The sequence below is a fragment of the Anarhichas minor genome, unplaced genomic scaffold, assembly GCF_050575085.1.
Source record: "Anarhichas minor isolate MPS153535 unplaced genomic scaffold, ASM5057508v1 ptg000024l, whole genome shotgun sequence".
Classification (NCBI taxonomy): domain Eukaryota; kingdom Metazoa; phylum Chordata; class Actinopteri; order Perciformes; family Anarhichadidae; genus Anarhichas; species Anarhichas minor.
Genome location: NW_027466470.1, coordinates 8,612,298 through 8,626,842, shown reverse-complemented (window position 1 = coordinate 8,626,842; position 14,545 = coordinate 8,612,298). Strand labels below are relative to the sequence as shown.

Sequence of the window (14,545 nt, the reverse complement as noted above, 5' to 3'; positions counted from 1 at the left end):
TAGAATGGATGACAAAGTATAATCCAAGAAACAAATCCCACTCAAACACATGGCTTACATCTACTTTACAAACTTTTATCTAGAGGAGAAAACCCAGGCCAGTATGATTTTTTTGCCATTACCGGTGCAGTGTGTCTACAAGTAGCCAGTTTGCAATCAACAAATCTAGGGTTATCAAACTTGAAGTGGAAATAATTACAGTTTAAGATATGGCTGCATTTCTAACCACAACATTGCTATTGTGTGATACACTAATTAAAACCACCTTGGAACAAGCAAAAAAAAGCTAAACCCTTGGAATAAAAATAATAATTTCCTCTTCTCCAGGTTTTAAAAAAGGAAAAAAAAACAAATTACTCTGTAATTCAACACCATTTAGTGTAATATATGTTCAAACAAAGAGCACTCACAAAAGTCAAGTGGTTGGTCTTAAATCAGCATTAAAAATAGAAAAGGCTTGGTGAAAGTGCGAGGCTACTTTCATACTCTCCACCTAACTCTCAATTACCTTAATTACAACCCCAACTCTAATCCCTGTGGCTTTCTGGCTCTCTTGGGTTCTAATTTCCTATGGTTGTGCTCATTGTACTTTAATACAAAAGAAAATGGCAAATGTACAAAAATCTTGCTGTAAATTGTATCGACTCTTCTTATAGTGGCATAAACTTGTCTGTACGTTGAACCTCTATATCTAGCGATGGGAGCTGCTTGCCAAAACCCTATCACTGGAAAAGGGTGGACTCCAAGTGGCTCCTCTGTGGAAAGTCCTGTTTGACCTGGAGGCAAACATTTTGCAAGCTGTTCTACTTAGCAAGCATTCTACATGCAGACATCAAAGAGAGGCTATTGTCTTTGAGCTAGCATTCAGCTCACATTTTCCACTCAACTCAGAGCTACCTGTGCAAAACCTGGTAGCTAGGACCTCCATTTAACAATCACCACCTCAGTAACCATACACTCATTCTGATTGTGCGCACAGTTATTGAGGGAATAATATAAAATCCTCACACAAATAGTGGCAAAATACATGCAACTCAAATAACACACCGTCATATATGAACAACTGAAGCCTATTAGTCTTTTTTTTATTAAGTAAACTATTCAAACAAATCCAAACCAGTATTAAGAGAAAAAAAGCCCTTTGGACAACACAGTGTGCAAGTAGCCTTTCCACAGACATTGCCCGCCATGACTCTTGCAAAGTATACAAAGACAATATTGTTGTTCTGGCCAATAAAATTCACCATTTACTGAATGAACAAGTAAATGAAAGACACATAAAAATGTCTGGCCTTAAAGTATTGTACTTAAAGTATAAGACACTCAATAGCCCCTTTTCACAATGGTAAATGAGGCTCATTGAGAGTAAGATTCACAATATGCTTTCAATTACATTCATACCCAACCAGAATGGAGAAATCGCTGGCATCTTGGAAAGCTTTCCAAACTCCCTCAAAACATAATCCCTTCAATGTAGTGGTGAATATCTGCATTATATTCCAGAAAGACACTCCTATGGAGATGATGGAGACATCTTGAAGCAGACTATTGGTGAACTGTGTTGTATCTTTCAAAGATAGGAAGAACTACGCAAGATAATAATAAAGATAATGTAGCAATTGACATTAATTAATTAATGAATTCATTCTTAAGACCTGTGCACTGACACAACCAAGGGAAGCATTCAAGGAATATGGGAAGCACACGTATTCACTTTCTCTCATATGTGTGTATTAGGTTATGGAACTGGAGCAAGAAGGCGATTAGCTTGGGTTAGCATAAAGACTGGGCTGGCATGACTCTCTCAAAGTTCAAAAATATTCCTGCAAACACATCTTAATTATCATGTTGCATCTGTTATGTTTTATCTATGTACAAACACCAATGTAAAAATGACAGGTTCGGGTTTTACAGTAAATGTCTTAATGGCCACAGCCAGGCAGGCACTAGCTGTTTCCCCCCAACTTCCAGTCGCTATGCTAACCCAAACTAATCTAAAGCGTTATACTTAAAACACAAACATGAGCGTGGCATCCATCTTCTCACCCAACTCTTGTCAAAAAAGCAAATAAGTGCATTTCAAACCATTCGTTTAAACACATTCACACCATAGTCGTCACAACACCGCTAGCTTAATCTGGGTGAATTAGGGATTCAATATGGCCGCCCTACCTCAAAGACTTCTTCATCCAGAATTCTGGTGCCAAAGACAGTAATGCCTTCTGTGTTGATGACGGCCTGGTCGCTTCTGCCGAGGGGCCTGGTCAGCTTCTTCTTACAGTCCACGATGATGGTGACACTTTTCTTTTCCACGCTGATAGCTACACGATGCCATCTGTGCAGCAGGGGAGAAAGTAGGTCAGAAATACGGCCAGAAATGTGACATTTAGGGAGCACATTTTTTGCAGAGTTAGGCGAAAAAGATCCTTACCACTCTTGATATTTGTGTGCTAAATATTAACTACAGCCACATTAGCCTAGCTTGGTCCAACATAAAGACTGAAAACAGCTAGCCAAGCTTTGTCTGGAAGTTACACAATCCGCATACCAATGGTTCTAAAGCGCAGAAATTAACACAATATACACTTTGTGTAAAAACTATAATTCTTTCCTTATTTTACATTTGTTTAGACAGAGTCATGTCAGCAGTTTTCCTCTGCTTCCAACTGCTTTTTTTGTTTTCCAACATGTCCGACTATTCCTTTGAATGTTTACAGGTTCCTTTGAGTACACAGGGAAATATACAGTATTTCGATTTGGTGATACAGTATGTCAGAGAATCACAAAAGTCTTAGCAAACCCAATGAATTGAAAAATATATCTCATCAGTGCTTATGCCTGGGCTTGTTAATAAATAGATAGGCAGCTTCGTTAGCATAAAAAGGGTCAAAATGAATGAACTTCACATGACAGCAAGCTACATATATGTCCTATATCAAAATTGTAAATAATTTTGTTTATTTAAACTGCAATGTTTTTTTCTGATACAATCAGACAGACAGCCACGCATGGAATCGTTTGTTAGCGGATGTGCAAATGATTAACTTTAAAAGTGGTTTGTATCAGCGTCATCGGGCAGCCATGCATTATATGTGAAGATCCTGCCAATTACTGAATATCAGCATAGAAAGGCTGCAAATAATCTGGAAAAGAAAAGCATGTCATCAAATTACTGCAAGCAGTTTATTTGCCATTACTGTCTGACTTGTTCCATATGGCATTAATAACTGAGCAAACATAAGATTCCAATAAATCAGAGCTGTTTAGCAGGCTAGGAGAGTTAACTATGTTCTGAGTGCTTGAGAAAATATTTTAAGCAGATTGGTTTTGTTTAGCATAAAATATAACCTATACATTTTGATAAAGTGCTCAAGATGAGCATCAAATTGGGATGCTTTGCTCTTTAGCCAATCACACAAGCTTTCACAAGAACTTGATGTTTTACATTCAACACTGAAAATGGGACACAGACAAGCAAAAAATCCAGGGGACCAAATAAATCTACCACCCACATCTGGCTTGAACATCCAACATGTTCAAGCCCTCTTGAGAAGCCGTCAGTCACTTACTTGCCGTCAGCAAGGTTGATGGAGCGGAACAGGGGGTACTCCTCCGGGGCAGGCTTGCCATGCTGGTCCTCATACAGGAAGACTGGGGCACGGCCCACCTCCACACCGAGCTGCTGGATACCTTGCTGGTTGTACACGGACAGCAGGAAGGACTGGAGGCCAGCCTTTGGCTTGATGGTAAACAGGATCGAGAAATCTTCTGGGAAAACTCCTCCTGAAGGTTGAACAAGCAGCAGGCATGTAGGTTGGTAGGTTAAAGACCAACGGATACTTAGTTACAAAATCTGGGTAACTGAACATTTTTACCAGCATTGCTCTGCTTCAGATACATATAGTGACACATACGGGAACTTGTAAGCTCTTGGAAGCTCTTGTGGGGATGTTGGGTCTGGAGTATTTACTAAATTTCTGAGGATGTTGCAGAGGTTTTACCACCTAACTTCCTTCTTCCAGGTTGAAAAATACTGATGTTACCCTTTGAAAGAATAGTTCGACATTTAGGGTACAATGCATCTTCTTGATGATATAAGTTGGGAAGATGATACCACTCTTTTTCAGTGTACAATAAATACGAAGCTAGAAATGGACCTTATGTCCTTTCCTCATCTGTCTTCTACTGATGTTATTACAAAGGCAATTGTATTGTAATGACACAATTGAATAATGACAAGTTTATTAGCTCTCTGACTTTCTCTCCTCACATTAAACCCCAATGTCTAGACAACTAGACCTGGAGCAGTGTTTATTAAGGAAGCTGAAAGAGACCTTGGCATCCCCTGAAAGTACTCAAGAGTGCTGATGTAGCCACAATAATTTTACAAGGGTAGTAAACACCCAAACAAATGCCATATTTGTATAACCATAGTGGCTGGGTGGGTTCAATGAGAAAATAACTAACCCTGATCAAATAAAAGTAAAATTATTCTGACTGAGGACATTCTGACACTTTGCTTCCATAGGATCTCCAACGAGTCACCTTTCAAGCTTAATTATAGTCTTCAAATTTCCATTGCTGAAAGCGTAAAATGTGCTGTCAGTTAATGCCAAAAATCACAGAAGTGTAGTTAATACCTCACATTATTTTGAACAGTTTTTTTATTCTGCAACATCAAGCCAAGCTAAAATAAAACACAAACTGCACAGATTGGGATTTATTCAACAGCACTCACAAATACTTTCAAAACACCTTCTATCCAAGTTAGTTTTGACTAAGTAATAACTGGGGGCTCTTTCTACACTTTCCCAAGTGATAAAAACAAAAAACAGGCCTCCAATGGCTGTGAATTTTATTGTTGTATTATATTGTGTGGTATTCATGCCTAAATGCAGCAAGTTTCATATTTCAGCAGCAAAAAATCAACTGGAAGGATTGAAAATTGACAAATAGATAATTTACATCTGTCACCAGCTCATTGGTTTTCTACAGCCATCAGTAATGACACAAGTCTTGTGTTCATTATTCAATTTATGAGTAGCAATGAGTGTAAGAAAGTAGCAAACCAATGGTTACACAGCCAAATGGCTTTTTGATTCTCTGAGTGGACTCCTTCCTAATAAAATAAATATGGCTTTATTTCCCACAAACAGCCGGGCAGCAGACTTTGAGTGAGTCTGAAGCCAAAACACAGCCTACTGAAGTCTGCCAGCAATCAAACTAAAGGACAGATACTTTATCGACAAGATGAGTCCACAAAACATCAAAAGAAATATTCATCTCATTGAGTTGCTGTAATACATTGTGGGTTTTGGTTCCCCAAAATATCCAACAACAAAAATGTGGTGTTGCTCGTCATACTTGACTCATATGTTTACATGCCATTTCATACACCATGTGCTGAGTGACTCTCATCCCCTTTGGGCTCTTGGATTCTTACTGAAACATCAACGCATTCAACTCATCTTCCAGAAAATGATTGCTCAAAGTCTGCACTGCATTTTAGAAGGCAGGTGTTGAGGGGTTTCATTTGGAATACAGTTGGACATATGTTGAAAATGTTTCTGTTTTGCCATTAAATAGTTCAAGACAGTAAACAAAAACATCTGTTTCACTTTCTTCCAAAACAATTATTTGTTTGAGTTGGCATAAAATGTCTAGCTCTAGGGACGGAAGTGTCATTTGTTCGTTCCACGACTTTGGTCTTGACTGATATATCTACACTGCTCAAAATATCAATTTGTCTGACACTTTAAAGGATTACAATTCCTGTAAAAATGACATTCCCATCATCACCAGTGGTGCTTTGTGTTTAGTTTTTTTTAGTGCTAATTAACTAATGATAGCATGCTAAAATGCTCAACATCATTGGGAGCATGTTAGCATGCCAATGTTGGCATTTAGCTTAAAGCACCGCTGTGCATAAGCAAAGCCTCACAGGGAAGCTAGCATGGCTGCATACTTAGTCCCTGTTAAAAAGGCTGGATAGCTTGTTTTACACTGAGATAGTGCAAGTGTTCCTGTGTCAAAGCTGCTTGTGCAAGGTTTTATGCAAAAACATACCCATACGCATCACAAAATATGTGATTGTGATGTGTATTTTGCTCACCCCTGAACCGTGGGGAAGTTATCCTCCAGATCCTCAAATGCTGCTTACAGTTTACATCTTAACTAATTACTGAATTCTATTTTTTTGGGGAGATCCATTATCTTTTGTCCAGAGCAACCAGGCATAGTTGACTGGTTCAGCATCAGTGTAAATGCACATAATCGGTGGGAGGTAAAGAGTGAGGTTACCTGGGAAGAGCTGTTTGGTTGGAGCGCTGATCTGAGCCTGTTTTCCCACTCTGTAAGCGATGTCGGGTTTGGATCCTCTCCGGACTTTGCAGAAGCCTGTTGTTTTCTGTACTCCTTCAGGAGAGCTCTGGAAGTCCAGAGCCTTCAGTACATCTACTTGTTCAACTGAGGAGGCAAAACAAAGAATTGATAGCATTACCCGATGATACTTTGTCAGCAAACATTTCATAACATTTGCATAGCAATACACTATTTGGGGTAATACATTTGTCCACTTTGTATTTTTGTATGTATGTAAGTGTACATTGTTTGAAAAGTGTGATATAATGATGCATTCGTGTGAAGTTGTTTAGATTGTAAAATATGACTTTCCTGAACATAAATCAGCTTGTAAATATGTTTTTTCACACAGGCTGAGTGCATCATGAACGCAGAAAAAAACATTTAACTGACTGCTAGAGGCTCACTCGCTGCATATACTGCAACATTATTAGCTAAACTAATTTAATTTAATAGAAATCTACTACAACGCATTACAAGTGTACATGTTGTAAAAGCTGCCTGTAATTTTACAGCACACTGTTTTTCAACAGTTAACAGTAAAACCTAATAGAGCTGGTATTGTGATGATAAATCAACCTTTACACCCGTTTCACCTCTTGCTTGTCGGCCAAATATGTTTGTTCCACCAGTTGTTCGTTTATGAGCTACCTTGTCAAAGGAGCAGTAAAAATGTTGGTAACCGCACAGAAGACATAATTGCGCCCCCTCCTCCCCTCTTCTCCTCCACTGTTACTCCCACAGCCAAAAGCCACAGCATCTATGGAATGATAAGACTCATTGCTGCTGATCACTGGGTCCTTGGAATAAGGGGCGGGTCCTTGGAATAAGGGGAGCGCAGAGGGGGGCAGCTTTACAAGCTTCTTAATACTACTAGACTGTTTTCTATCAATGGACCTGGTGCTTAGGGGTCAGACTACTGTGCAGTGGAGTCATAAACACTGTTCAGTAATTGTCTAACTCATTACTCTGTCTCTCTCTGTCCCATTCTGTAAATGTTTTTCTCTCCCATCCCCCGAGGCATGTCGTCAGTTACAGTTTTGACTATGGGGAATTTAAGAGGCCTAATAAGGTATTTTTCAAGGCTAGTGTATAAACAGGAGTGGTGACGTACAGCACAACGTCATTCCTGATTTAAGGCGCGTCTGACTGAGGTTGAGTGAATTTAAAAGTTTACAGAAAGAGGAGGCTGTTAATACAAGGTTTGAATTAGATTAAATTAAATTAAATTGTTTCAATCTGTCTTGTTTTTTGTGACTGTGACATTGTAGCTCTAACAGTAAGTTTTAACTTGTCTGTACTTGTCAACTTAAGAGATCCATACACTCTAAAATACATACATGCATACAGTATTGCAATATAGCATCGATCTCCATGAAAACAGTGGAAGTGATGTGGTTATTATGGGCCAACCAAAACTGGATTTTTGAGACAGATATAGAAAATTGCGAGAAAACAAAGAAGTTTTTTTTTTTTACATAAAAATGAAAGAAATCTTGATACAAATCCTACCAACCATAATCTCATAATATCACTTCAGGGCTGTGTATTGGCAAGCACCTCACGATACGTATCGCGGAACCCGTGTCACGATATGATTTATTGCGATACGTTACATATCCCAATAAATTCATGAAAATGTAAAAGTAGAGCTGAAAATACAACTTGCTGTATACCACCTCAATAGTCTAATACTTACATCACATGTTGATGACTCAGCAGACAAATTGCATTAAAACTACTTCAAAAGGTATTTGTATTGCTCATAGTTAGTGAACACACTAAACTGAAAGGCACTTGCCGTAAAAAAGTATATGAAAATAAAGTGCATATTGTATTCTCATTCTGTTGCTAAACACTTTTTTACTAAAATGCACAACTTCATTTGAAAATGAAATACATACTGTATTCTTTTCTTATTCTGTCACCGACCACTCTTAACTTACATGTAGACGCCACTACATACGACTCGATGGTCTAGTCGTCTATCATCGCACGTCAGGGCTACTCTCTCCTCTCTCTCCTCTCTCTCTCTCTGCAGGCCGCTTGCTTGTGAGACGCCATGTTGTGATTTTGGCCGGGTCATGTGACATGTCGGGGAGGTCACTGGCCTTAGGTTAGAAGGCAATAGGCAGCGACATCTAGCGTTACAAGAGCGGAGGAGGTGGTTGTTTGACACACAACATCTTTTTAATATATCGATAAACTATCGTTAAAGAAATTATCGCGAGAGTAATCTATAATCGATATTTTTGCACACACTTAATTTAAATAAGCAGTCACGAATAAAACTATGATGTCTGACTTCATATTCATGTTGCTAAGGGGTCTCTGAATTAAAGTTGGTGTTTTAAGTCCTGATAATATATTGGCATCAAGCACTTTCTTACCATATCTATTGTAACATTTGCTACCTTGTAGTTTAGTGAGGTTCACCGCATGTAATAACATCTCTGTGCTGTTGTACTGTTAGTATACCAAAATAAAGACAAAGACTTTAAGACCGCACATCAATACCGCATTATTGGCCCTGATGGAAAATTGCATCTACAAACTAGCCGGAATTATTTTGTTTTACCAAACTAAAAAGGGAATGTTAGAAAGATAACAGAGGAACAATGACAATAAAAAATGACCAACAGTTAAATTTCCACTCCAAACCAAACTTTGTGCAACACAAGTATTAAATACAACTTGTTTTACTTTTACCAAAGACACAGCTGCAAAAACCAGCACACACACACCGGTCATGTTTCTTTTCAGTGAGTCAAGAGGCAGGATGTGTCCTCTTCAAAAGACCCAGCAATGATAAACAATGTCTGAATGGTCAGCTCAAAAATCTCACTGGGAAGATAAGGCCTTTAAGGAATGGCAGATAACAGGCTTAATGTGGAATCTCCCTTCCTTAAAAAAAAATGTGAGATGCATGTGTTTGATATTGGCTTGAGAGCATTGTGGGAAATTAATTTAAAGGGATCAGACAAAAGACTTTCTTGAAATTCACATTGGAGGAAATCTCCTCATCTGTCTTCTAATACTCCATAAAACTGGATGAAGCAGAAAGAATGTTTGGTCAAGAGACATAAATTTAAAAAAAGACTGGTGGTGGGAATATTATCTAAAGGACTATAATGTAAGAGAACAGCGCGTTATAGCCCCCCCCCCCCCATCACTTGGAAGAACATACGTTCTTTCTTTTCTTTTCATGCAAAATGTAGACTCTAAACTGGGTTAGTCTGTACTTTTAACATTGATTCTATAGTGCCTCCTAATTAAATAGTCAAACATCAATCGATAGTAAAAGCTATACGAATTTTATTATATATTATTATTTCCATTTTCCATTTGTGTAAGTCATGTGGCACGTGAAGCCAGGATGTGCTAATTATGCAGATCCTGTTCGCATTTAGGGACCGGGAGGGGGTCTGATGGGTGGAGCTATAAGTCCACATGTTGAACCCATTATGGTACTGGCACCACTCCCTATACCCCCCCAACTAAAACATACATGAGACTAAACGGAGAAGGCCCCATCCTTGTAGCTACTTCTCCTGTGACCAGAAAAATAACAGCTTGAGTGGTGAATCAAACTTGCTTGATTCGAGCATATGCTCAAGGATGGCGTCTCGAGTTTTAGCTCATTTGAAGTTGCGCAGATCTGCTCTTTAAGTGAATTTAAATAGTTAAGAGTATAAGCATCAGTAAAGCTGCACTGCTGAGGAACCAAGCAAATCAGAATGCATTTTCTTTTGGTTTCGAACAAATTCAGTCCCACAGTAACTTTTATCAACTGAGAGAGAGAGAGATGGATTAAAATAGGCTTTATGACTGACACTGCACGCAGAGCAAGTTAACAGACACAGGGTTTGTTTTGTCCTAAGAAGAACACCAGACTGACTTCTGACTTGGACAGAGACAAAATAAAATATGGGTTACCAAACACCAAGTTTAAAACCTCACACCAAATGCCTCATGAAAAAGAAAATAGTCTGTGGCTCTTCTGAATATTGTCCCAAGTACAGAGCTACTGGTTCTTGAAAAAAAAGAAAGCTTGGACTAAAGGTCTCTTTGTGAGTTTCAGAATGCCTTTCTGCATTACTGCATACCTCAAGGCCTCATATATTCCAGATGTGCTGAATCGGCCAGGAACCCCCGCCCCCCACCCCCCCCCCCCCCACACACACACACACACACACACACACACACCATCCCGCACCCCTGACTCTTCATCCCCTCTCCTTCCACAACCATCGTTTCATAGAAGTCCTGAAAAACAGGCAATATCCCAAAACCATTGAAGACCCCAAATGAATAAGCATAGCTTTTTAAACGCTTTTGAGCATTGTAGGAGCCAGCATGCAATATACTCAGCACATCCTGAGAAAAGGCACAAACCCTTAAAGAGGAATAAACCATATTCTAATGATAAGGACGAAAACCACAAGAGAGAGGAGACAGTTCTCTCATGCTAAAGGTATTAAAGCAGCCTCAGACTAGCCACAGTCTTGTCTGAGGGGTAATCGCCAGTCTCAGATTTTTAATGACACATCTTCCTGACTGCTGTCTGGGACTTTTGATATACTATCTGCCATGTTAACAAGCTACTAACAAGACAAAGAAGTGTGATTTCCCTTGAGGCAGCGAGGCATGTAATGACAGGAGAACCCTGTTAAAATCATTAAAGCAATTTCACCAGCAGACCCTCACACATTAAAAAATACCATTTTCAGCTGTATAGTCTGAATTTCCAGCACTCTTCATCTCATAACTCATCAGAGCCATACAGTTTGATGTTTAAGGTTAGACTTGTGATTAACTTCTCAATCCGTGGCATTCTGACTTAGTGTCTCTGCGGTCGTGCAGCAGCATCTTTGGGATGTCTTGTCGGTCTTTTTTGTGTCACTGGCTTCTGCTGAGAGTTGGCAGCAATAGGCAGCAATTAAAGTAGATTGGAAAGCCTGTAAATGTTTGCTAGCACATCATGCAATTATGGTTAGTTTAAATATCAGTCAGAGTGAAGGAAGATGGGCAATGGGCAAGCCATGCCACTGTGGTGTTTCCTTTTATGATCTTTTCAGTTTTGGGGCACTCTCTGCTGACTGATTATTTAAGAAGTGTCCAGCAAAAACAATGGTTCAAAACAGGGTGGGACTTAAGACAGGAAATGATTAGACAGGATGCAATACGTTACACATATCACTAACATTCAACAGCACCCACAAATACTTTCTAAACACCTTCTATCCAAGTTAGTTTTGCAAACTTAAGTAATAATTGGGGGCTCTTTCTACACATATCACGTATATAAGCCTCTTTTTGTAAATCAATATAGTTCCTTTTTAAATAACTAATTCTGCCAGGAGTATGACTGAAACAAGAAGGCATTATTTTGAAAGGTTTTATAATAACTGATCTGATGTCCAAACCACAAATATTAAAAAGCAACATGCATCGAACTTTGACACACACAAATGTGTCCTGGCTAAACTAAACCACAGTACAGTAGGGATGTCCCTCAGGCTTCACAGACAAAGAGAATATTAAATGATTAGTTGATGTGACTCACATATGTGTTTTTAAAGCAAGGGAAATTCTCCAGATTTTTTTTCTTTTTTCCATCAACGCCCCTTCTTGGATTTAGGAGCCCAGATAATGTGGAAAGATGGTGATCCTTCAGGCCAGAATATGAATTCCAATTCCAGAATTCCACAGTCTTGTGACCAGTGTATTATGTCAACTTTTAAATATGAATTTAAAGTTGCACTGTGCAAAAATATACTCATGGCAGGTGACACCTCATTAGACAAAATAAACAACATGCTGTGCCAATTGAATGACTTTTGTGAATTTGATTCAAGGGTTAAGCTTTGACTTCACTAATATTTTGGAAACACTTAATGCACTATATGTGGGTTAGTTACGACACCAAAAGTCACGCGTAAAGGGTTTCCAGTAGTACTGCCAAGTGGTGAATTGGAACACAACGACAAAAAGATTGTTTTCTTTCTGTGATCACGTGCTACCAAAATGATACAGCAGAATGTGAATTACAGTATATTAATAGCTAATAAGCACGAAAATTGCTCACTTGTAATTTTAGGTACATTCTTTACCACCACCAGAGTATTTGCCACACCGTCAGCCTCGCCTCACTGACCACACCTGGATGGCAGACTTTGCCTACTTAGATACTCAGAGAACTAAGAGTGAGCAGCATCTCCGTAGGTTTGTGCCAAGAATAAACCTCACATTACAATCCAACGAGAACCTCGACACATTAGAAAAATGTAGGTAGCCTGCATAGTTAAAGTTTACGCTACGTATAACTTTACAGCCATCAACAAAGCATAGAGACAATTGCGGTGATACAGTAGACCTCTTTTAAAGTTACTGGAAACGTGGATGCAGGTGTAGTGTGAGATGGGCTCAGTTCGGATTCACTCAAAAACAAACAACAACGCAATTCACTCATCATAAGATAAATCCCTTCGAATATAAAACGCATACGCTAAAAGTGGGATATGTTCTGTTGGATACGGTGGAAAGGTCTAATGAGCAGCTGTAATGGTTTATACACTGGGGAAATCTGACTTTCCTGGCCAAAAACTGGCAGTCTACTGAATTAAAGTTGATGGCGGATCGCTAGTTACCCGTAAGCCCACTATCACCTATGGGCTGGCCGTCAGCCTATTGGACGCCCTCAAGCTGTCCGGGATGCCCTAGAGTTGGCACAGTGAACGTGACGTGGTGTAAGAAGCAGCCTCTTACCTGCTCTGACATTGGCAGCTTGTAGAATTAAAATTAATGTGACCACAGCAATTAGCGTTGAATCCCATATGCACCTTTTCGTTTTCCACCTGGTGGTCCACCTATGCATCTCCATGATAAAAACGCTGTACAGAAAACGGGCGACTTTTGAAAAAAAAAATTCGGTCCCTTTCACAATCCACAAAAGTGTTCTTATACTACAGCGCCATGTGTGTAAGTCTAAGGGTGTCTCTCACAGCCAGTCTTGGCCCTTCAGATCCGCTCCACCTTAAGCCCAGCTCTCAGACTGACGGTAAAGGGCTTTGATGGAAAAAAAAAAGCGCAAACCCACTCTGTTCCCTGAGAGTAGCGCACCGTCAGGAGGCTGGACAAACGCTGCAACACTGAACCTGAACCGACTGTAAGATACTGGCACTGGAAAATCCTCCTTTCATCAAATCAGCAGTCGGGACAGTTGTCTCCGGACCCGCCCCCTGTGCAACAGCGTCAAGCAGAGCATCATCCCAGCGCAAACTAATTATAGGACACAGTATTCTAGATACATACTATCCTAGAAGTGCTCCTGGGCATGTTTCTTTTACAATCTTTTATAAAAATCGAAATAAAAATAGCACGACAAATAAAGAAAATTGACCCAACTTTCCCATCAATAAATAAGCTTATAATAATGGGCATGGAGCAGTGCAGCAGTAGAGGTACTAAACTAAATGTAACATACTAAATGCAAGTTAATTGGTGGGGTGGAGCTGTGAAAAGCATCTGCATGGGCCAATGGCTAATAGGAAAGCCCCAATGGACAAAAATAAGTGTTTCCAGACTAGGAGTTTCCTTGAGGAGCCTTTAGATTTTTTTTTCTTTTTTCTTTGGGACAGCAGGGCTCCTGCGGCCTGAAAATAATTAATGAGATGGCAGGAACAAAGAATGGAAGCACAGGTGGAAGCTATAGAGTCCACTCCTTGATTTTGTTTTCCTTGTGTACCGATGAAAGACAGATTTAACAGTGCAGTGGCAGCCATTGTCACACAAACCCAAACCACATTTCGAAAAAAATAGTCTGCATTTACTTATTTTATCCCAAGGCAGAAATTAGAACCATATATATAGCAGATATTTAGTATGCCGAGGTAAACAGCATTGTGCAGGTGTTGCTAATTAAATACCAAAGTTTGACAATGAATAGTGATTAAGTATTAAACAAATGCAGGTTAAAGGATATATGTCTGCACTTCGTTTTAAAATGAGGTCGAATGCTGTTGTGCGTGTAAGTGTGGCTTTGAATAGTTATTTTAGACTCCAGGGTGTGCCGGACTTGTGGTCTGATGTATTAAGGCCATGGACATTTTGAACATTTTTTATAGGGAAATTTGTTGAGCATGTTCAAAATTCAAACACATTCACATATGGTCCCAACTTTGTC

At 39.4% G+C, this 14,545-nt stretch overlaps 1 protein-coding gene across 1 annotated transcript in view; it reads right to left on the bottom strand.

The window, feature by feature from the left end:
- Positions 1-13,595, bottom strand: part of col11a1b (collagen, type XI, alpha 1b) — a 73,130-nt gene extending 59,535 nt beyond the window's left edge. The window contains exons 1-4 of the mRNA XM_076098622.1: positions 13,129-13,595; positions 6,301-6,465; positions 3,570-3,783; positions 2,173-2,335 (exon numbers count right to left, since the gene is read on the bottom strand). Of these exons, the coding sequence (XP_075954737.1) occupies positions 2,173-2,335; positions 3,570-3,783; positions 6,301-6,465; positions 13,129-13,243 (657 nt within the window). The 5' untranslated portion in view covers positions 13,244-13,595. The remainder of the gene's footprint in view (positions 1-2,172; positions 2,336-3,569; positions 3,784-6,300; positions 6,466-13,128) is intronic.
- Between the last annotated feature and the right edge of the window lie 950 nt (positions 13,596-14,545).